Here is a 23,669-nt window from a genome sequence, read left to right as displayed (position 1 = left end):
TGTCTTGATTCCTGTAGCTTCGTAATAAGTCTTAACATCAGATGGCGTCAGATCTCCAACGCCGTTCTATTTCAACGTGGTCGTGGCTGTTCCAAGTTGTCTGCATTTGCATATGAAATTCAGAAACAGCTCGTAGCTGTCTACAGAGAAGGCTGCCGAGATTCCGATCGGGGCTGCACTAAATCTAGAGATCAGTTTTGGGAAACGCATTCAGTTTTTCGTCATCCAGCGTGATGCCAGCTGTCGCCGGGGCTCGTAGATGCTCTCGGACTCTGGACGTGGCCCTCCATGCAGAGCACGCTGAGCGTTTGCTCGGGAACAGGTGGATGCTGGTTTTTCCCGGGGCGCTCTCGGTGTCTATGGAGGTTTTCACATGGTTCGGGTTTTTAGTTAACTGCTCGTCTGGTTGTCCACCCACCCCACCCACGCACACAAGGGCAGCAGCAGTGACCACAGCTGACCCAGCAGGAAGAGGCTCCTGTCTCGCGCCTTCCCCACGGCCAGTGGCACGGACGTCCTGTGTCAGCATCACTGCTGTCCGTTTTCCTTTCAGGGGGGTTTAGACTCGCAGGATGCTGTCAGTGTTTTTGCTTCAACAGTCGAATTTCCTAACGGAAGGGTGAAAGCACTCACGAAGCCTGCGTTTCCCTGCACAGCCACCCTTTCCGGCCCCTCCGTCCCTGCGTGAGGATCTCGATTTCCCGCGGGCGTCATCAAGCATTTCTTGCGGTGCAGGTCCGCTGGGCATGAATTCTTATTTTACCTTCAATTTTGAAAGGTATTTTGCTGGGTTTGGGATTGTAGGTTGTTCATCATTTTCCCTCAGCCTTTCGGAGAGCTCCTGCCGTTCTTCTTACTTGGCTGTTTCCGGTGAGAAATCTAATGTTGCCTTTGTTCTTCGTACATTTTTTTTTCTTGCTGCTAGTAAGATTTTCTCTTCTTACTAGTTGTTATCAACTTCATTGTGCTGTGGTTTGCTAGAGTTTTCTGTGCGAGGGTTCATTGAACTTCTTGGACCTATGAGTTTATAGTTGTCCTTAAATTTGGGAAAAATATTAGCTGTTATTCCTGCAAATATATGTTTTTTCGGTCTCATTACTCCTCCTTTTGGGTCTTGAGTTAAATGTATATTTAACATCCTGAGGGAGTTCCCATCATGGCTCAGCAGAAACGAATCTGACTGGTATCCATGAGGATGCAGGTTCAATCCCCGGCCTCATTCAGTGAGTTAAGGATCTGGCATTGCCGTGAGCTGTGGTGTAGGCCGGCAGCTGTAGCTCCAGTTCGACCCCTCGCCTCGGAACCTCAGTATGCCATGGGTTTGGCCCTAAAAAGACAAAAAACGAAACCCCTCCTGGGGTTGTCCTTCGGCTCATGGTGGTCTCTTCTGGCATAAGTACCATTCTCTTGGGTAAATTTGGAACGTTTCAATTGCTACGTCTTCAGGTTTATTGTTCTGTTCTTCTGCTGTGTCTCTTCTGTACTAATCCCACCCAGTGTGTTGTCTTTCCACCTCCGACATTGTACTTTCTGTTTATGGATCAGTCTGAGACCATTTTACTTGTTCGTTGGCTCTAGCTAACTTTCTGAACACAGGAGTCAGTTAGGACAACTGCCTTGATGTCCCCTGACTCCGTCTCCCGTCATCTCTGTCGGGTCTGGGGTGATCTTGATGGGTGGCTTTTTCTTTTCCTCCTGAGCCATATTTTCTCAATTCTTTGCAAGCCCTGGTAATTTCTCACTGGATGCTTGCCTTTGAGAATTTTACCTTGCTGGGAACGGAATATTTTTGTTTTCCTGTAAGCCTTTTAGAGGTGTTGTTTCGGCTCGGTAGAAACGAATCCAACTGGGAACCATGAGGTTGCGGGTTCAATCCCTGGCCTCGATCAGTGGATTAAGGATCCAGCATTGCTGTGAGCTGTGGTGTAGGTCGCAGACACGGCTCAGATCCCATGTTGCTGTGGCTCTGGCGTAGGCTGGCAGCAACAGCTCCAATTCGGCCCCTAGCCTGGGAACCTCCACATGCCGCAGGTGCGGCCCTAAAAAGACAAAGACAAAAAAAAAAAAGAGAGAGAGAGAGAGAAATTTTGTTTTGTTTTGTTTTCACTGCACCCACAGCATATGGAAGTTCCCCAGCCAGGGATCGAATCTGAGCCACAGCCGTGACCTGCGCCACGGCTGCAACAATGCTGGATCCTTTAACCCACTGTGCTGGGCCGGGATTGAACCTGCGCCTCCGCAGCAACCAAGCTTAACCCACGCAGTGAGAAATCCCCTTTTGAACTTTGTTTTGTGATACAGGTTGGTTACTTAGAAACGGTTTGATCCTTTTGGATCCTTTTAAAAAACAATGTTAGGTGGGATCACAGCTGGGTTTAGTCCAGGGCTAAGAACAGTCCACTACTGAGGCAAGACACTTTGGGGGATCTCCCCAGCACCCTGCAAATCACGAGGGCCCTGTGCCCTGCCGAACACGTGGGGGCCTCCCCACAGGCTGTCTCCCTGGGCAGCTCAGCCTTCTCCGCTACTCTGTCCTCTGGATCCCGGCCGCCTTCGCTTCCTGGGACCCTCTGCTCTGTCTCTCCAACTTGGGGTTTGCTGGGTCCCACCCAGGTACCCTCTGTCTGTGCCATGACCTGAACATTCCCTCCAGGCAGGGAGCTGGGCAGTCACAGCCCCATCTCATTTGTTCCTCTTCTCTCTGGGGTCACTTGTTGCCTGGCGCCCAGGGTCTTGAGACCCGTGGTTTCCATTGTTGTCATTGTTTCTGGGGTAAATTTCATTCCTGTAACTCCCTCTTGGCTGGGATCGGACGTCCCAGTAAATGCTGACTGAGGGACCCTGTGTGTTCAGCACTGTGGACCCTTTAGTGACTAAAAAAGCCCCTGCCCTTGTCCTCAGGCAGCTCCCACCCTGCCACTAAGAGGCCACACAACTTGGGGCGGGCCCTGCCCCTCCCTGGGCTCAGGTCCCTGGCTCTTAATAACAGTGGACATTACCTGAGCATTCACTGTCGTTTTTGCCATTATTTGTTCATTAGTTTGTTAAATCATGAGAAATGACCTACCTACCCAGAACGCCTTTAAAAAGAACTCAGGAAAAATGAAAAAACAAACAAACAAACAAACAAAAAACCTCAGGGATTTCCCCTGTGGCTCAGTGGATTAAGGAGCCGGCGTTTTCACTGCTGCAGTTCAGGTCACTGCTGTGCCTAGGGAATTCCGCATGGCCAAAAAAAAAAAAAAAACAAAAAAAACTCGTGGTAGGACCACTTGCTGTTGGGTTTTATTTTAATTTTTTGTGCAGTAGAGGCTCAACATTCTCCTCATGGTGCAGAGCTTCCTTCAGAGTTTAGCGCATCGACTGTTTGCATTAGAAAGCCAGGCTTCCTGCCCACAGTGACGTTTCACATCTACTGCCAGTGAAAAATGAGACTTGAGCCTCAGAAGACCGAAGGGAGGGAAACTGAGATACAAAGCTGCTGAGCGCGAGAGGGTCGATGAGTGTGACCTTTCTGGAAAGCAGTTTGGCAGAAGGTAAACAGAGCCTCTAAATGCAGTTTCCACTCTTGACTTTGTAATGCCACTTCTGGGAATGAACGGATTCGGAGGGGCTGACCCAAAATTCAGAGCGTCACGGCCACCACGGTGACGGCTTTATTGACAGTGAATTAGAAATATGGTGAGTGTCTAGCAGAAGAGGAAGAGCAAAGTGAAAGGATGGGCCCTGTGCGGGAGCCGAGCTGGCTTTATGGAGAGGGCGACGAGTCCCAAGAGTAAGTGAGAGCAGCAGAGGACAAAACCGTGTACGCGGATGACCCCAGCTCTGACTGGAAGCAGCCTCGGGGGGAAAGAGCCGGAAGGAAAGGAGCCACGAGCAGTCTCTGCGCCAAGGACGCTCGCTGCTCCTCCTCTGCCCCAGCTTCCGGTGTCCCCGGGATGGATGTGCAGTGATCTTGTCTTTAATAGTAAAGAAACAAGCTAAGCTTTCAACAGTCTTGTAACTCCCCTGAAAGAATGCGAGATGTGTAAAGACCGGGACAGTTCAAAGAAGAGAACGGCGTGTGGTTGTAGATGCACTAAAAGGGGCTCGAGACTGGTGGTCTTACGCATGGTCTCTGGGTAACGTCCGTGTGTGGCCGCAGATCTGGTCTGACGGTGGCGTGATCACGCCCAGCGTGGCACAGGCTTCTAAGGTTAATCAGAGCAGCATGGCAGGTGGGCAGTGACGACCCACTTTGTGTGCCTGTCCACTGAGCAAGTCCATTGCCCCACCTCTGTCCTAAGCTGTGTGCAGGCGCTCGGAGAGATGCTCGGGGCGGTTGTGGCCGCGGCCGCAGGGAGCCCAGTGTGGGTGAGCAGGGAAGGCACAGCTCTCACGAGGGCGCCGTCTGCGTGGGAACCGTGGGAACGGGCCGTGTCCGCCCTGCGTAACTGGATGAGGGGGCGGGGATTTGCTCCTCACTCTGGATACTTCTGGAAAGCTCGTAGCAGCTGCAGGGCAGGCCTCTCGGCTCCTGTCTCGCCCCGCCGCCTGCTTCTCCCCCTTTCCCAGCAGCCCCGGAGCTGCGGCCCAGCGCACGTCCTGCTTCTGTTCCAGGACAACGTGCTGAACATCATTAACCAGATCATGGACGTGTGCATCCCCCAGGACCGGGCCCCACGGGACTTCTGCGTCAAGTTCCCCGAGGAGATCCGGCACGACAACCTGGCTGGCCAGCTGTGGTTTGGCGCCGAGGTAGTGGGCGGCCGTCTGGGTCTGGGGTCCCGGTGCTGGGCAGTGTCCAGCCGTGTCTCTATGAAGCTCAGCCGTGTGCACCTGCAGGTGGAGGCCCCCTTGTCTCCTTCAAGGCCTCTGTCCACCGTGGGTTACGGATGGTGCTGAGCCTGTTAGGGTCCAGGGGAGGCAAGAATCTGCCCCCCAAAACTACACAGGCGAATACAGACACGAGCTTCCGGCGTGATTTCTCTGAGGTGGGGCCTGAAAGCAGTTCTTCACAACAATAATACAGATATTTACAAGAGCGCTGCCCTCCTGGGACTGCTATCCTCAGACCTTGACCTCACCTCCCGAGGAGGCCCCTCAAGCCTCCCATGGGGAGGCAGGACCAACCTCACCCAGCCAGTGTTTCCCGTGGGACACCCAGACTTACCCCCTTGGGGACCTTGGGGACGTGAGCCCCTAAATCCCTGCCCCCTCTGGCTGCTCCCTCTCCCCCTCAGGTCTCCATCCTGGGCAGACACTGCCTGGCCCTCCCGCTCGCTCCCGGCTCCCCCATTTCAGCCCTTCCACCTGGTTGGGGCATCCCGCTGGGGCTCTGGCTGGTGGGAGTGGCCCCGGACAGACTGTCTGTCCCCTAACCTCAGCTTTCACCTCTGTAAAGTAGGTCTCGAGGGTGGGGCCGTGCTGGGGGCCGTGGGTTAATGCTGGGGGGTCTTTGCACAAGGCGTCTATTCCCGGAGAGGTGGGCACTCTCAGGAGCCCTGTCCAGCCCCGGTCAGGGGGGCCGGTGGGGAGGCGAGGAGTCCTTAGACCCGGAGGCCCCTACATGGAGCCCCCAGGGCCCCGGTGCCCTCCCCGGTCTGCCTGCCTCTAGGGTCAGGGTGAGACCCGTGCGGGTCACAGTAAGTGCGTGTGGCCACCGCAGGACTGCTCAGCGCCTGAGAGAGAGGCGGGCGCGGGCGCCGCGGGGTGAGGGCGGGCGTGCGGGGGAGGGGCTCCGCACGGGGCGGGGTCTCGGGACGAGGCCGGCCTGGCCCCGCCCATGGGTCCGCCTCCCTGCCCCTCATCTGACCAGTCTTCCCAGGGGGCGGGGGCCTTTCTCGGGCTCGGCCCGCTGCGACTTGTAGGAGCCCGTGGGAAGGAGAGCGGGGCGGGGCCGCCAGCTCCGGGCCTCCCTGACCGCGGTGCCCCCGCAGTGCCTGGCCGCCGGCTCCATCATCATGAACCGCGAGCTCGAGAGCATGGCCATGCGGCCGCTGGCCAAGGAGCTGACCCGCAGCCTGGAGGACGTGCGGGGCGCCCTCCGCGACCAGGCGCTGCGCGACCTCAACACGTACACGGAGAAGATGCGGGAGGCGCTGAGGCACTTCGACGTGCTGTTCGCGGAGTTCGAGCTGAGGTGACCAGGGCGCAGCCTCTGCCAATGGGGAGGGGGCAGCTCGCGGGGGCCTGACGTCTCCGCCCCCAGCTCCCGCAGAGGGAGGCGCCAAGGAGGGCGTCGGTGGGTGGAGCTCAGGGGAGGGGCGTGGCCCGGCGTGGGGGCGGGGCGAGACAGGCGGAGCTTCGGCCCAGCACCCTGCCCCGGGCAGCGCCCAGGCCAACCGGCGGACGCTGCACCGCCAGCCCTCCCTCCGCCTCCACTTCCCACCCCTGCCTTGCAGCGGCCCGTGCCTAACCCCCGCTGTCCTCTCCGCACAAACCCCAATCGCCTCTCTGCTCGGACCCGGGACGAGCGGGGATGAGGTGGCCGCTGCTCTGGGGCCTGCTGGGCCCCCAGCTCCATGGGATGAGGGCGGAGGCACCTCTCCAGCTCAGGAGGCCTGCAGAACGGCACAGCGTCCCTCCCCACCCCCACGAGCTCCCGTGGGGCTCACCCGTCCGTCGGTGCCCTTCCCCCTCCCCCCACCGGCTGCAGAAGATGAGGTGGGGGTCCCCCGCTCCCCCAGCTTCCGTGGGAGGGAGAAAGCTTTCCATGTGGAGAGGGGCTGCGGGATGTCTGCAGAGGCAGAGAGCTGGGGCAGAGGAGAAAGAGGGGAACCCAGAGTTCCCGTCGTGGCTCAGTGGTTAACGAATCCGACTAGGAACCATGAGTTTGCGGTTCCAGCCCTGGCCTTGCTCAGTGGGTGAAGGATCCCGCGTTGCCGTGAGCTGTGGTGTAGGTTGCAGACGTGGCTCGGATCCTTGGATCCTGCGTTGCTGTGGCTGTGGTGTAGGCCGGTGGCTACAGCTCCGATTAGACCCCTAGCCTGGGAATCTCCACAGGCCGCAAAAGGCAAAAAGACCAAAAAAAAAAAAAAAAAGGGAGGGGGGGACCCAAAGCCCAGCCACAGTGGTGCCGGTTCGTAGAGATTGTCCATTTGTCACCTGTGGACCGCAGAGGCTCAGGTCCCAAGCTTCCAGGAGGTCCTCTAAAGAGTAGCAGGGGTTGTTCACCCACCCACACACACAGGTTCAGTCTTGAGGCTGCGGGTGGTCTGGGCGGTGATGGCTCCAGAGGAGGGAGGAGGGGCTGGAGGAGGCCTGAGGCTGGGAGCAGCTCTGGCTGAGGACGGAATCCGTGGCGCTGGGGCTTGTATTCCCGAGGCTGTCGAGATGGGGCCGCGTTGCCGTCAGAGTGACCTGGTTTGGTTTTCAGTTACCTGCTTGGGTTCAGGGAGACCGGGGGGCGGGGCGGGGGGGACCCTCACTGGCCTCCCTCTATTGGCAGCTACGTGTCGGCCATGGTGCCCGTGAAGTCCCCCCGGGAGTACTACGTGCAGCAGGAGGTCATCGTGCTGTTCTGCGAGACCGTGGAGCGGTGAGGTCCCCTCTGGTGCTCCAGCCCCTTCCCCCGCCACGTCCTGCTGGCCTCACGCCTGCCCGGCCTCTTCCTCAGCCCCGGGGTCCCCTTTCTCTGGGCCCAGAGGGCAGATCCTGCAGGCGGAGCTCAGGTGGCCTTGGAGGGCTCAGGGCTCCAGTCTCAGCTGCTGGACTCCCGCCTTCCGCCTCCCTCCGTGCCTCCCTTCCCACCTCCTCATCTCCGCCCCCCCCCCCAACACTTGCTGCTTCCTGGCGGCTGAGCTGGGTTTTCGGGTGAGGGCGGGGTTGGGGCGCATCAGCTGCACACTCGTCCTGCCTTATGTGGGGTGCCTGCGGTCAGGTTTTCTAAATAGACTTTGAGACTAAGGTTTAACCTAGGACGGGCCTCCTATTTGACTAGTGCATAGGTAAGTTGTGAAGTTGTCTAGTGTCCCATCCTAAGTTTGTTAATTTCGAAGCCTGATTATTCACTGTTATGCATTGAGAGAGAATTCCAAATCACCAAAAATTAAGATGACAGGAAAGAGCTCTTGTTTTGAATGTCGTGGTGCCAGCAGCACGTGCTGGTGGGTGTACAGAAAGCCATCTGCGGGTGGCTGGAGTGACAAGAGATCCCGGGAGTTCTCAGGGAAGTGGCACCTTGTTGGGGGCGGTGCACCTGCTGGCCTGCCTTGTCTCTGTCGCCCGGTTAGGTGAGCCTGGGACTCGACTGGCTGTCTCACTTGGGCTGCCGGAGGCATGGCGGTCCTCGCAAGCACCTCTTCCCCCGCTCTCTGTTCACCCGTCTGGCGGTGGGGCCGGGCTGTGGGGTCTGGCGGTGGAAGGCTGGGGCAGGCGGACTGTGAGCCACCTCCTCCAGGCCTTCCAGAGCGGGCTCGGCCCTTTCCTCCCGCGGCCTGCTTTGCCCGCCTCACTCTCCCGACTGGCCGCTGAGCGTGGGCGTGGCTGAGGGCCGAGCCCCCTCCAGGCTGGCCACGCATGGCCCCTGCTCACTGTCTGCCCCCCTCGGCCAGGGCCCTGGACTTCGGGTACCTAACCCAGGACATGATTGACGACTACGAGCCGGCCCTCATGTTCACCATCCCCAGGCTGGCCATCGTGTGGTGAGTGTCCCTCCTGCCTGAGATGTCACTGGGCAGAAACCTGGCTGGACTGTCAGGTCTGGTGGTGCCAGGCCGCTTCTGGGTGGTGCCAAGGGGTACTCACTCCCCGACAGGTGGCTGTGCAGCGGCCCCCAAGCAGCCACCAGGCAATCCCACTCTCGTCCTGCGGATGAGAAAGCAGGTGTCCTGAGCGCCTCCCGCACGTGCCTGGTGAGGGAGGGACCCGCAGGCCGGATGGCGCGGGGGGGACAGCCAAACACCAGCACCTGGAGTAGGACGGAAGCTCGACAGCCACGCACACGGGCAGCCCGGGGGTGGAGGACCCGTGCCTGGGAGCACGGTGACAGCAGGGCTGTGGGAGCGGGTGGTCCCGGGGGGCTTGCTGAGGGTGAGCACCTCCCTCGGGATGCTGGGGTGCTGCAGCAGGAACGTGGGGGCAGTGGCAGTGCAGCAGGATGGCCCGAGGCTTTCCTCAACCACAGGGAGCCGACAAGTCGTGTGTGGGGCAGGGGACGAGGGAGCGAGCAAGGCAGATGCCCTGGGCCGGGCCGGATGCATCTCCCACTGCCCTGAGACTCCACATGCATGTGGGTGGCGAAGACGTGGGAGCCCGGGGGCCGGCGGGCTGGGGATGCACGTCCCAAGGTTGAACGGCCACCTCTGGACGTGCAGGGCTGCCCACCACACCTGCGGCTGCCTGTCGGCCTGAGGCCGGCATGGCCCACCTCACTCCTCCCTCTGGGAGGTCTCTAGGGTGGTCTTGGGAGGGCGCCCAGCCCTGGGGGCCTTTCCAGAACCTCCTGAGAGCTTACACAGCCTTGGAAGGAGCCTATCCCAAACCTCGCGGGAGGCCCGGACTCTTAGGCAGCGTGTCTGTTGTCAGTTAAAGGCGAGGGCGTCAAACAGAAGCGCGTGTTTCTGGGTTTTGTGCTGTGTGTGCTGCGCTCTTCGTGGCCGCTCCAGTGCCTGTTGCCCCCGAGGCAGGATGTGCGCTGAGCGGGGCACTGAGGGAGGCTGGCTTTGGGAGCCTTGCGGTGGGCGGGCCGGCTGTGAAGGGCCGGGACGGGGAGCTGGACCCCGGAGTCTGGGGAGGGGCTCCAACCTCAGAGCCAGGCTGTCCCGCTGAGATCTGAGGGGTGCCAGGCTTAATGGGAATTCTCAGTCCCTCCCCTGCTGCTGGTGGGACGCTGGGGACATGGGGAAGTGAGGCTCCATGAGGTTTTGCTTTAAGGATTTGACTTGAAACAGTTCATTTAAGGAGAGCTCCGGGGCTTACTTCCCAGCTCCCCTGCACTGGCTCCCGGGCTGGGCCTCCAGGGCCCTGCGTGGCCTGGTTGCTCCCGCTGCAGCTCCCAGCATCCAGGTGAGCAGGTGCAGGTTCAGCCCCCGCATCTGCTCTTCCCCGTCTACGCGGGCTGGCCCCTCAGGAGGGTCAGCCACCCCCTTCTGAACCCTGCTCCGCTCCTCGGCTCCACGCAGAGGGGCAGGGCATCCGAGGCTGGCCTGTCCAGACTGAGCCCTGGCCCTGCTCCCCCGACTCCCCTAGGAACCCCCTCTCAAGGTGGGGCACCCCCACCTTCCTCCCAGCTCCTCCCCCCACCTGTACCCATCCCTCAGGAAGTCCTGTGGCTCCACCCCCAAAACCTTCTCGAAGGCCAGAGAGGCCTTCCTCCAGGCCACCGAAGGTCCCCTCCAGTCCCCTGGCCCACCTGCTCTGTGGCGGCCAAGGGCTGGGGCCTTCCCATGGCTCCAGCGAGTGTGGTCAGTGCCCCTGCCAGGCCTTCCCCGGCTGAGGGTCCCCTCCCGCCTTCTCTCCTTGCCGCACCTGCAGCCCTGCCCCTCCCTGGCGCTCACCACCTCCCTCAAAGGGTGTTCACATGTTTATTTTTATTTATTTTTATTTTTTCAGAAAAGTGGCCGTAGCTGGGGCACGTGGAAGTTCTCAGGCCAGGGATTGAACCTGAGCCACAGCTTCGACCCACGCCACAGCTCTGGCAACGCCAGCTCCCTTAACCCACTGCACCGGCCCAGGATCGAACCCTCATCTTTACAGAGACCTGAGCCACGACAGTCAGACTCCCATCCCACTGCGCCACAGCAGGAACTCCAAAAGTGATTATTTTTACACTGTGTTATTGAGATGTAATTCACACACCGTGTGGCTCACCCGTTCAAAGTGTGCACTTCACTGGGTTTTGTCACTTTGCAGAGGACAGTGTTACGACTGGAAAGACACCGCGTCCCCGGGCCGTCACCTCCACCCCATAGCCCCGCTTCTCTGGGGCGCTTCCTGGGGGTGGGGTGTGTGTGACTCCTGTGTCCCCACTGGCCTGTAAGTGCCAGGGGCAGAGACACCTTCCCTTGCTCGCCTGTCCGCAGTGCCTGGCAGGGGGTGGCATGGTGACTTTTTGCAGAATTTTGTGGTGTTGACCGGCCAAGGCACAAATATGTGTTTATAAAGCTATTACCTGAAGTTTCACTTTTAATAATAAAAGTTGATGGGGGTGGTGTGTATCCAGAATCAAGGGATTGATTAAAAACAATACTCCAGGATTTCCCGTCATGGCTCCACGGAAACGAATCTGACTCGCATCCAAGAGGTCGCAGGTTCAATCCCTGGCCTCGCTCAGTGGGTTAAGGATCTGGTGTTGCTGTGACTGTGGCGTAGGCCGGCAGCTGCAGCTCCGATTCAACCCCGAGCCTGGGAACTTCTATGTGCCATAGGTGTAGCCCTAAAAAACAAAGAGGCGCAACATAAAAGTGACCATTTTCCCCCTGAGTGTGCACAGCGGCGTTAAGTACATTCCCTCTGTGCAGCTGTGTGTTTGTGTGTTGGTTTTTTCTCTGGAGAGCTCTGACCAACACAGGAGGTAAATCTTCATCTTCTGAGCGTTGACAGTGGATTCTTAGATTTGACACCAAAAGTCATGAGCAACAAGTTAAAAAAAAAATAAATTGGACTTTATCAAAATTGAAAACATGTGCATCAAAGGACTTTATCAGGAAAGTGAAAGACGCCTGAGGAATGAGAGTGGGGCTGGCCTGCCTGCGCCCTGCTGCTCACCTGGACGTGGGCAGGACGTGGGCTGTCCCCTGGCTGTCCCCCATGTATGCCAAGGTTCCTCCAGGTCCAGCCACCTGCCTGCCAGGCTCTGCTGCGGGTGCTGTCCTGTGGTCACGGCTGTGCAGGCTGTGCTGGCCAGGGGCCCAGATCACCAGCCCGGTGGGGCCGAGGCCGCTTCCTCTCATGGCTGCTTCCCAGGCTTGGTTCACCCTTCTCCCTGCCCCCGCCTGGTGCATCAGCACCTCAGCCAGCTGGACACTGAACAGGTGTGCTGCACAAAGCCCACTCTCACCCTTGTCCTCAAGGGTGTCTGGTCTTGAGGACACAGGAAACGTGGCCGTCCCCCGGCCTTCTCTCTGCCCGTCCTGGTGCTCGGCGGCCATCCCTGGAGGTGGCGAGTGAAGGGGACCCTGAGTGTGCCAGCACACAGAAGCACTGCCGGACACACAGACAAAGCCGCAGGGACGTCCTCGTCCTTGGGACCTGAGAGGGGTGGGCACAGCGGCCCTAGGGGTCTGCGCCCAGAACTCCCCTAGTGAGTGGATTCTTCTGAGGCTCCCAGCTCCATGGGCCATGCTGGGCAGGAGGCCCTTCTCTCTCATTGGGGGTACCCACGTTTCCCCAGCACCAGGAGAGAAGATGGGGTCCCTCCCTACCCCCTTTGCCGCAGATTGCCAGGAAGCCGAGGCAGGGAGTCCCCAAACCTGCCTTTGTTCTGCCCTCTTTCACCCGGCCTTTGTGCCAGGACCACCGGATGTGCCCACTCAGTTGAGGTTCTATCTTAGGAAATTGTCCCGGATGGGGTTGATTTAACCACAACCAGCAGCTTGTGAAAGATCCATAAGACGGACCAGAAGGAATGGAGGCCTGGCCGGCAGCCCCTGCCCCTCTCCTGCTGCCCAGGGTGAGGCCGGCCACTTTGCAGGTCCAGAGGCTGCTGGGCACAGCCAGGCGTGCCCTAGGAGGTGGTACAGCCCGTGTTTTGTTTTGTTTTGTTTTGGGCCGCCCTGTGGCATATGGAGTTCCCGGGCCAGGGGTCAGATCTGAGCCACAGCTGCGCCCTGCGCTGCAGCTGCAGCAGTGCTGCTGGCTGGATCCTTAACCCACATGCCACGCCGGCCCTGGTGCTGCAGCGAGGCTGCCAATCCACAGCACCGCCACGGGAACGCCATAGCTCGTGTTTTTCCTGGGACTTCTGACTCTTTGCACATGAAGCCAACCTTTTTTTAGGGAAAAGCAGTCCCTTCATTCAACTTTGTTGATCAGTTTTGCTCACTGAACTGGGTGTTTTCCTGACGTGGCCTCCAGGCCGGGTGAGCGACTGGACCTCCATCCCAGAGATCAGATCCTGGGCGTCCACAGCGAGCCGTGCAGGCCGCTCCTCTTTCTCACGGACGAGCCCTCGAGGCCCCGCCTGCACTCAGTGAGGCAGTGAGGGGACAGGGGCCGTGCTCGTGGGCGGATGGGCTCTGGGCCCCCGAGAGGGACCAGGCCTGAGCAGCCTGGTCCTAGGAGAGCCGGCAAGAGGCCCCAGAGAGGGGTCCTATTCCGGAGAGATGGGTGGGATGCATGCTTGCAGGGGGTTCCGGAGGTGGGGGGGATGGCATGCATGGCACTGTGTGCAAAATCGGGGTGCCCGAGGGAGGGGCTCTCCCGCCTGGCAGGCTGCAGGAGGCGGCCCCTGTCTTGAAGGGTGACCAAGTGTGGGCCAGAGGGCCGAGAGGGGAAGGGGGCTTGGAGATAGTGTGGCGGGGGGGGGGGGTGAGGACAGAGCAGGTTCGTTGGGGGCGGCCTCACAGGGAGGGAGCATGGGCTGTAATATTCACAGCCTGGGCCAGAGGAGCCTGGAGAGGCTGTGGCCAGTGTGAGCTAGGGAGTCTCAGGGTGGCACCAGACTTGGGGCGTGTGGGTGGGGTGAGGGCGGCTGGAAGGACCCGCTGTAGGCTCCACGCTGGGGGAGGGCCAGCGAGGCAGAGGGTGCCCTCGTCCCTGGGCTGGACCTGGGCCTCAACTCCCACTTTTTTTTTTTTTTCGTTATTTGTGGCCACCCCAGAAGCACATGGAAGTTCCCAGGCTAAGGGTCAAATCAGAGCTGCAGCTGCCGGCCTACACCACAGCCATAGCAACTCGGGATCCGAGATGCATCTGCAACCTAGACCACAGCTCACGGCAACGCCGGATCCTTAACCCACTGAGCGAGGCCAGGGATCGAACCCACATCCTCATGGATACTGGTCGGTTTCATTACCGCTGAGCCACAGCGGGAAGTCCTCACCCCCGACTTCTGTTTCCCTTTTGGGTTGCGTGGCTTCAGGGGCAGTTCTCACAGACCTCTGCTCACGTGCTGTGTTTAAACACACATCCTGCTTTTCCATCTTGGAGGAGGAGGAGGATTTAGGAGCAGACCTCATGGCCCAGTGAGGTGCGCACATATAGTTGTTTGTTTGTTTTACATGTTATTTTAAACACACATAAGAAACTCAACTCCAAAAGAGGAGAAAATCTGGGTAATGCTCTTCACTGCGTTTTCCTGAACACAGAGGGAAGCGCTTGAGGTGCTGACAGCACGCCCGTCGAGGGTAAGGTCTGGCTCAGGCTGGCTTTTGTCTTGAATGCAGTGGCCTCGTGGTCTACGCAGACGGACCCCTGAACCTGGACCGCAAGGCGGAGGACATGTCTGAGCTGTTCCGGCCTTTCCACACGTTGCTGCGGAAAATAAGGTAGGAAGGGGAGGGGGAGGGGAGGGACTGAGGGAGGGGAGGGCGGCGTCTGCCCCCGGGCCCTCTCCTTTGGTCACCAGTCCCCTGGGTCGACAGCGGCCTCTCTGGACGAAGCCGTCTGCTCTGCGTTCCACCGACGCAGGTGGACAGGGCGCTGCCTCCCGGGTGGACAGGGCGCTGGACCTCGGGCTTTGCGGGAAGCTGAGTCTCTACCTTTTAGCCAAGTTGGCGTCCACCCCAGCCGCTGGTCCTGACAGTGAGGTCTCCGCCTCTGGCTGCTGGCTGATGGCGTTTGGAGCTCCCTCTACGCCCACAGCCTTCCGTCCCCACAGACAGGTTCTCTGATCCTGGCCGGGAGCAGTGAGACCCTCACGCAGGCGTCCCCTCATGAGACGCCTGGCTGCCTGGCTGTTGGCCTGGACACCAGGCCCCCCTGGGGTTTCCTCACAGAAGCTTCTCTGTGGCCCCATGAGACGGATGGGGCCCATCTTACAGGAGAGGCCATGAACCCGGGTGGCGTGGAGGATCAGGGCCACATGGCCTGCAAGGGCCAGCTGCCCCCTGCCTCTGGCCTGGGGCTGAGGCCCAGGGCGGCACTAGTCAAAGTGCAGGGGGTGCTCAGTTCTCTTGAGTGACCAGCACCCCCCTCCAGTGCGGAGGCTTATCCTGAGCCCGCAGCTGTCCCTGGTGGCATTGACACCATCTGTGCTGCCCTATGCATCTGGTGGTGGCTGGCATGGGTGCTGTGCTGTGCTCTGAGGGCCTCCCTGGGCCTTCAGCAACTGGCCCTCCTGCCAGCACCCCTCCCCCGAGAAAGCTCACTTCGAATTGTGTGGAGCCACCGCTGTGGCCTCTGTGAGCCGACAGGACCCAGCTGTAGCCTCCTGTGGGGATGGGCAGCGGGAGGCTGCGGCTGCGTGTCCTCTGAGTGCCTCCTGGCCTGGTGGTCTCGGATGCTGATACCTTTCCCACCACAATCTCTGGCCTCTGGGAAGCCCCCTTCCCAGGCTGTCTGTCCAGGGCTGACCCCGTGGGCCCTGCCACACGTTTCCTGGGTCCGGTGGGACTTCGCTGCCCAGGTGGCTTTCCCCAGCTGGAGCCTGTCCTTTTGGGGAGCCACAGAGCACAGACGCCTGCTCCAAGCTGCCCTCTGCCCCCTCGGGAGCGAATGTGATCCCAGACAGTGAGGCGTGACCCAGCAGGGGCCCCTGGATGGTCAGCAGGCTCAGGGTGGGCAGGCCAGCACCCGGGCTCTGGTGACAGGGTGTGCTTGGCCAGGCTGCAGTTCATCTGAGAGATGGCTGCTGGCAGGTCCCCTCATGCCCAGGCCCAGCCAGCCAGGAGTGTCGGGATGTGGCCTTGGACCTGGAGGGCATCCTGCAGGAGAGGAGAGATGGTGGATGGTGCAGGATCCCGTGGGGGGAGGGGAGCGCCAGGTGCCAGGGACACAGACACGGAAAGAGTCCAGAGCATGAGGCATATGAGGCATATGCTCTAGAGTCTGACTACCCAGTTGGAATCGGAAGGAATAGAGAAAACGGACAGAAACTGCAGTCAAAGAAATAATGGCCAGGAGTTTTCCAAAGTTGAAGAAAACTCTCTGCCCACAGATCAGGAGGCTTCGAGAAAACTGCAAGCGAGATGAACACAAGGCACATCTGGGTGTGGCACAGCGACACTGCTGAAAACAGAAAACCACAAACGAAGCTAGGAAGAAGGACATGTTACTTTGGAAAGAATGTAAAATTGACCGTGTCTTCTCAAAACACTGGAAGACAATGAAATGATGTATATTTAAAGTCCTGAGAGAAAATAGCTGCCAATCAGAATTTTATACCCGGCAAAGATCTCTTCCAAAAATGAAGGCGAGATGATGGATTCGTCAGAAACACTAAGGAAAGGCCTCTGTTATCAGCAGGCTGCACTTGAAAAAAAAGTCACTGGGATTCTTCTGCCAAGGGGAAGAACTCTCAGATGGCACTGTGGGAGAACAGGAAGACCCGGGAGCCCGGTGTGGTTAGCGTGAGTGAACACGGGCGCTGTGGAACGACAGCTGCCGTGTCTGTGGGGCTTAAGTTGTGCACAGCACAGTTTGACACCCGAAAATGACATCAGTGTCCTGCTATATTGATTTTTTAAAGGAAGGAAAACCAAAGCATTTTGAAAGTTACAGAAAAAGTTTGAACAATTAATACCTATTTTATGATGACAATATCTCTCAGCAAACTAGGAATAGAAGAGAATTTGCTTAATCTGATCAAAGATACGCACATATGCACACATGGTGAACCTGGACCCTTACCTCACACCATATACAAAAATTAACTCAGGGAGTTCCCGTCGTGGCTTAGTGGTTAACAAATCTGACTAGAATCCGTGAGGATGAGGGTTCGATCCCGGGCCTCGCTCAGTGGGTTAAGGATCTGGCTTGCTATGAACTGTGGTGTAGGTCGAGGCTTGGATCCTGCGTTGCTGTGGCTGTGGTGTAGGCCGGCAGCTACGACTCCAATTCGACCCCTAGCCTGGGAACTTACATATGCTGCAGGTGCGGCCCTAAAAAAGGAAAAAAAAATTTAACTCAAAATGCATCAAGGACCTAAGTTTAAGAGCTAAAACTACAAAACTCTTATAAGAAAACATAGCACAGGAGTTCCCTTCGGGGGGGAAAAAAAAAAAAAAGCGGACAAAAGCTTCATGACATTGCATTTGGTGATGGTTCCTTGGGTGTGTCAAAGGCACAGATAACCAAAGAAAAAATAGACAAATTGGACTTTGTGAAAATTTCAAAATTTTGTGCATCAAAAGACACTGTCAATAGAAATTCCCATCGTAGCTCAGAGGTTAACAAAGCCGACCAGCATCCATGAGGACTCGGGTTCCATCCCCGGCCTCGCTCAGTGAGGCAAGGATCCGGCGTTGCCGGGAGCTGTGGTGTGGGTCGCAGACGCGGCTCGGATCCCGCGTTGCTGTGGCTGTGGCGGAAGCCGGTGGCTACGGCTCCGATTCGACCCCTTGCCTGGGAACCTCCATATGCCACAGGTACCGCCCTAAAAAGACAAAAAAAAAGCAAAAAAAAAAGACACTGTCAAGAGAATAAAAGGCAACCCATAGAGTGGGAGAAAATACTTGCATATCATATATCTGATAAGGGGGTTAATATCCAGAATATACAGAGAATTCCTAAGACCCAACAATAAAAAAAATCAAACAACCTGATTCAAACGGGTCAAAGCCTTGAGCAGACGTTTCTCCAGAGCAGTTATTCGAATGGCCAGGAAGCCCCGGAAGAGGAAGGAGCTCAAGATCACGGGCGCCAGGGAAAGGCAGTTCCGCCTCCTGAGGCCACCGCACACCCCGAGGATGGCTGCCTCGAAAAAAGTAGGGAATGGGAGTTCCCGTCGTGGCGCAGTGGTCAACGAATCCGACTAGGAACCGTGAGGTTGCGGGTCCGGTCCCTGCCCTTGCTCAGTGGGTTAAGGATCCGGCGTTGCCGTGAGCTGAGACGCGGCTCGGATCCCACGTTGCTGTGGCTCTGGCGTAGGCTGGCGGCTGCAGCTCTGATTGGACCCCTAGCCTGGGAACCTCCACGTGCTGAGGTGCGGGTGCGGCCCTGAAAAGCAACAAAAAAAAAAAAAAGAAAGAAATTAAAGTAGAACTACCGTATGATCTGGCAGTTCCTTTTCTGGGTTTACACCCCGAGGAGTTGAAAGCAGCTTCCTGAAGAGATACTTGTACACTTATGTTCGTAGCAGCACCATTCACAGGAGCTGATAGGTGGAAGCATCGGCTGATAGATGAATTGATAAGAAAAGTGTGGTCCAGCCAAGCCATGGGTATTATTCAGCCTTAAAAAGGAAGGACATTTTGACAGATGCAACACGGACGCACTTTGAGATGATACTGAATGAAATAAGCCAGTCACGAAAATGCAATGTGTGAGTCCAGTTACACTTAGAATAGTCAAAAGCGTGGAGACAGAAAGTGTAGTGGTTGTTGTCGGGGCTGGAGGGAGGGGAAGAGTTAGGGTTTAATGGATATAGAATTGTATTTTATTTTATTTATTTTTTGTCTTTTATCTTTTTAGGGCTGCACCTGTGGCATATGGAAGTTCCCAGGCTAATGGTGGAATCAGAGCTGTAGCTGTCAGCCTACCCCATGGCTCACGGCAATGCCGGATCTTTAACCCACTGAGCGAGGCCAAGGATCAAACCCCAAACCTCATGGTCCCTAGTTGGGTTTGTTAACCACTGAGCCACAGTGGAAGCTCCTAATGGGCCCAGAACTTTAGATTTACAGGAGGAAGGTGTCGTGGGGTGGGGATAGTGGTGGCTGCACAACCATGTGAATGCATTTGACACCACTGAGCTGTCACTTAAAATGGTTAAGATGAGAGTTCCCTGGTGACTCACTGGGCTAAGGACTTGGCATTGTCACTGCTGTGGCTCAAGTCACTGCCATGACATGGGTTCGATCCCTGGCACACAGATGGTGCTCAGTGATACATGTTGAACCGAAGAATGAAAATCTATATGTAAAAGGCATGTTTTTTTCACTCCTAAAAGTTTGTATGAGTGCAGCTATCATGTCCCTAAGGACCAGGGCTTGGAGCTCCTGTCATGGCTCAGTGGTTAACAAACTGGACTAGCATCCATGAGGATGCAGGTTCAATCCCTGGCCTCGCTCAGTGGGTTAAGGATCCCGTGTTGCTGTGGCTGTGGCGTGGTTTGCCCCTGGCCTGGGAACTTCCATATGCCACGAGTGTGGCCCTAAAAAAACAGGCAAAAAGACCAAAAAAAAAAAAAAAAAGAACCAGGGCTTGTTATGAGCAAGAGGTTTCAGAATCTCATTTCTAAGGACAAGCCCACCCTAGAATCACAGTCAGCCATGCCAAGTGGCTATTGTCCCGATGGAGCCTCGGAGACCCCACCTCTTTTTGCAGTGGAGGGGGCGTGCGCCTTGAGGTTAGTTGCAGGTGGCGGCCGCCCGGCAGCTTCTCTGCTGGGGGCTCTGGGGGCCTTGTCCACCCACACCCCTGTTCTCTGTCTTGACCCTTATAGGGATTTGCTGCAGACCCTGACCGAAGAGGAGCTTCACACGCTGGAACGGAACCTCTGTATTTCCCAGGAGGTGGAGTTCCCCATCCAGGCAGACGCCCAGGTGCCACCTGCCCTGGCACCCGCCTTTCCCGAACCCCTGGCCCCAGAGGAGCTGCTGGCGGACAAGCCCAAGAACTCAGAGGCGGAGCTGGCCTGCTCCATGCAGTACGACGACCAGGAGCTGGAGCAGCTCAGCCGCCTGGTGCACAAAGCCGGCGACGAGATGTCCTCACTCCTGTCCCCACCCAGTGCCACCCAGTCCCCTGCGCACAGGCTGGGCGCCATGGGCAGTCCGGGGCCGGCGTCCCCAGGCAGCGCCCGGCTGCCGCAGGGCAGTGACGACGAGGAGGGCAGGGTGTTTTTCATGGACGACGTGGGAGGGGCGGCCGAGGCCCGGGGCAGCCCGTCTGGGCGGGCGGGCAGTGCCAGCGCTGACCCCCAGGAGAGAGGGCCAGGCGGGGAGAGCAGGGAGCGGGGCGCCAGCACACCTGCTGCCGCAGGCAAGGGGGGCAGGAGCGACAACAACAACGTCGAGGGCGACGGGGCGCGGGCAGGGGGCCCCAACTCCTGCAGCTGCCTGGACTCCCGACCGCACCTCGACGGCTGGGAGGTGAGTTCGGACGCTGCCGAGACGGCTGAGCTGATCGCCCACCGGACCGGGGGCATGAAGCTCTCAGCCACGGTCATCTTCAATCCCAAGTCGCCTGCCTCCTTGGACTCCACCCTCGCCAACGCAGAGGTCCCCAGGGACGGCTTCTCCCCGTCGGAGCCGGCGGCAGAGGGGACGGACGGTGGCCCCCACAAACTGAGCGCCACGGCTGCCGACTGCCTCCTCAACTCCTGCGTGTGCTGCGGGGGCTGCGGGGGCGGCAGGGAGGACGCTGCGGAGAGTCTGCGGGGCAAGTGTGGCTCTGGCAGCGTCATCAACTCCTCCCACGTTGGCTTGGCCAAGGCCAGTGCCAAGGGCGTGGCTCCCGGACTGCCAGAGGCGGGGCCCGCCCTGGAGGCCTTGCCCTCCGAAGACGCCCCTGGCCTGCAGGAGCCCAAAGCCCCTACTCCCATCAAGTGCCTGGCACACACCTCAGGGCCCCCGGGGGATGCCGCAGACGGGCTGCCCGGAGGGGGCGATGGCGCCAGTCAGCCCGCGGAGGAGAGGCGGCCTGGAGGGGCGGCCGAGGAGCAGCCTCAGCACCTGCTGGTCCCCAGGTAAGGTGGGTTCGGGCCACTGTAGTCGCCCTCCAGTCGTTAGCAGCTTGTCAGGCCTGCACACAACTGAGCAGTGTCCCCAGGGGCCTGGCTGCCCTGTTGCTGGTATAACAGGTGACTTTCTGGTGAGTGGGCACAGCGCCAGGCCCTCGGCTCACTCTTTTCATGACCAGGGTGTGATTGGCACCTGTGGACTGGGCATGGCCAGGGCCTGGCACCCACCTGGCTGCACAGACCGTCAGCGCCAGCGTGCAGCACTGGGGCCGTGGTGGGATCCAAGACCACCCTCGGGCAGTGCTCTCCCCACCCCTACCCCCGTTTCGTGGGTCCTCCCCCATCCCCAGGCCTCTGAGCAGGAAAGGCGGGCGGGAGCTTGGCAGGACCCTGGCACCTCCACCTCTCTGAGTCGAAGCCGTTCTTCCTTCCCTTGCTCCACACGCTGGGTTTATCCTGAAGGAAGCAGTTCAGCCAGCACTGACCAGCGCGGCCACGTGCCCACGTGTCTGGACATCCGAAAGGAGGTGCCAGGCCAGCCCCGGGTTCACACGGCTGGTCGCTGTGCTCTCCCACCCGCAGAGCCCTGCCTGCAGCCCCATCCTGACTTCACTGTGTCCAAAAGGAAGTGAGGGGACGGAGGGGGGGCTCAGCTGGACAAGGCCCCCACCCGCAGCCAGGGGACTGTGCTCAGAGGGGTGGGCGGGAAGGGGGGGACGGGGGCAGGGCTTCACACCGGAGGAGGGGGCCTCGGGGCACCTGGTCTTCCTGGAGCAGCGTGTGGCCAGGCCTCCCAGCCGCGTGCTTCCCTGCTCTGCGGCTGCCGCTCCTGTGTGGGCTCTGCCGCCAGCCCCCGGCCCCTGGCAACCGCTAGTCTGCTTTCTGGCTCCGTCTTGCCTTTTCTGGACATTTCCTGTCAATGGACTCGCTGCTCAGGGGACCTTTAGCGTCTGACTTCGTTAGGTGGCTGTCCCGTGTTGAAGGCGCGCCTCAGTTCAGGCAGGTCTCAGGCTTCCTCTCTGTGCCCGAGCCGCGTTCCGCTCCACGGATGGACCGCGTCGTGCCCATCTGTCGGTGCCACGTGTGTGGCTTCTCCTCTTTGGCTCTCACGAGTGATGCTGCTGCGAACACCGCGTACCAGTCTCTGTGTGGCCGCGAGTTCCCGGTTCCTCCTGCGTCTGCCGAGGAGGGGAGCTCGTGCAGCACAGGGCTCCTCTGTGTTTAGCGTTCAAGGAGCTGCCCGGGCAGGTTCGTGCTCCTGATCACGTGCGAGGTTCTAGTTTTTCCACGTCCTCGATACGCGTCGTCTAAGAGTTTTTTAAACAGTCCTTTGACCTGTGGGCATATCCCACTGGAATATACCACCAAGTGACTGCTTTCAACTCACTTGCAATCATTCTGTCTTCGAGGTCATGCCCCCACGTTTACCCACAGCAGGTCGATTTGTTCCACTTAGCGTGAGATGTATAGAGATTTGCATTTGCATTTAATATACTTTTGTGAATATGTGCATGGTTCCCAGCCAAATATACAAAATAAGATATACCCAGACGAGTTCCCCTGTGGTGCATCAGGTTAAGGACCCAGCGTAGTCATGGTAGCACAGGTTTGATGCCAGAAAGGAAAAAAAAGACACACCCAGAAAAATCTGTCCCTTGGCCTTATTCCCCCTCCTTTAAAGTACGAGCTTTGAAATTTTTTTATAGTTTGCCCTTCAATTTAAAAAATAAAAGCAATGGAGTTCCCATTGTGGCTCGGCGGTAATGAATCCGACTAGTATCCATGAGGATGCAGGTTCGATCCCTGCCCTCGCTCAATGGGTTAAGGATCCAGCGTTGCCTTGAGCTGTGGTATAGGTCACAGATGCGTCTCGGATCTGGTGTTGCTGTGGCTGTGGTGAAGGCCAGCAGCTGTAGCTCCAATTGGACCCCTAACCTAGGAATCTCCATATACTGCAGGTGTGGTCCTCAAAAAATAAATAAAATAAAAAATAAAAGCAAGGATGTCTACACACGCACAGATCACACACAGACACACACACGCTTCCCCTTCTTGTTCTTTGGCAGAGGCCTCATCCTACGAACACTCTTTTCTGCCTTTTGCTTTCCTGAACTTCTAGCTTGAAGGCCTGTCATGTCCCCACTGTCACTTTCCGCCACATGTGACCCCGCCGTGTGGCCGCCCTGCCCCGCAGTCGAGTCCTGCCACTGGGCTTTGGGCTGTTTCCCGTCTTGCTGTTACAGGCGGGCTCAGTGAACTGCCTTTTTGAGGAGGCCGTTTTTTCAGAGCGAGCCCAGCACCCTCACGTCCAGTGGAATCATTTACTGTCCACAACCTAAGGGGCGGCGTCCTCCTCGGGGCCTCTGACTCGATGGCCTGGAGTCGATGGGTAAGTGGATTGTCTTTCTACAAGGCTGATGTGAAGCCGTCACAGATTCTTCGACGGGATCCATGTCTTTTTCGTTTTTTGGTTTTTTTTTTTTTTTTGTCTTTTTGCTATTTCTTTGGGCCGCTCCCGCGGCATATGGAGGTTCCCAGGCTAGAGGTCGAATTGGAGCCGGAGCCACCGGCCTACGCCAGAGCCACAGCAACGCGGGATCCGAGCCGTGTCTGCCACCTACACCACAGGTCACGGCAACGCGGGATCGTTAGCCCACTGAGCAAGGGCAGGGACTGAACCCGCAACCTCATGGTTCCTAGTCGGATTCGTTAACCACTGCGCCACGACGGGAACTCCCTCTTTTTGGGTTTTTGACCTGCCCCTCTTTTCTTGCTCTGTGTCCAAGTGCCAGCCAGTGGGCACCTGCTCTGTCTGGAATGCCCTCCTGCTTCCTGACATGCCGTGTGGTCACCGCTCATGTCATGCTGCCAGCTTCCCAGGCCTCCACTGGCTTCGCCCAAATGCTGAAGCTGAGCTGAGAAGAGGCAGGAGCCTCGACAGAGGTCTTGGACTCGCTTCTGCCAT

At 58.2% G+C, this 23,669-nt stretch overlaps 1 protein-coding gene across 7 annotated transcripts in view; it reads left to right on the top strand.

Annotated features, from left to right (window-relative positions):
- The window catches only part of ZFYVE28 (zinc finger FYVE-type containing 28), an 87,591-nt gene that overhangs the window by 48,369 nt on the left and 15,553 nt on the right, over positions 1-23,669 (top strand). For 6 of the 7 annotated variants that reach the window (XM_047798872.1, XM_047798871.1, XM_047798873.1 and 3 more), the window contains exons 3-8: positions 4,600-4,737; positions 5,919-6,121; positions 7,430-7,519; positions 8,535-8,624; positions 14,307-14,408; positions 19,466-20,710. In XM_047798872.1, coding sequence (XP_047654828.1) covers positions 4,600-4,737; positions 5,919-6,121; positions 7,430-7,519; positions 8,535-8,624; positions 14,307-14,408; positions 19,466-20,710 — 1,868 coding nt within the window. Of the gene's footprint in view, positions 1-4,599; positions 4,738-5,918; positions 6,122-7,429; positions 7,520-8,534; positions 8,625-10,533; positions 10,562-14,306; positions 14,409-19,465; positions 20,711-23,669 lie in introns of those variants that run through there. The other variant, XM_047798876.1, reaches the window with a different exon arrangement.

The sequence above is a fragment of the Phacochoerus africanus genome, chromosome 10 (genome assembly GCF_016906955.1).
Source record: "Phacochoerus africanus isolate WHEZ1 chromosome 10, ROS_Pafr_v1, whole genome shotgun sequence".
NCBI lineage: Eukaryota > Metazoa > Chordata > Mammalia > Artiodactyla > Suidae > Phacochoerus > Phacochoerus africanus.
The sequence above is the reverse complement of the archived record's forward strand: the minus strand, read 5'-3'. Positions and strand labels throughout refer to the sequence as shown.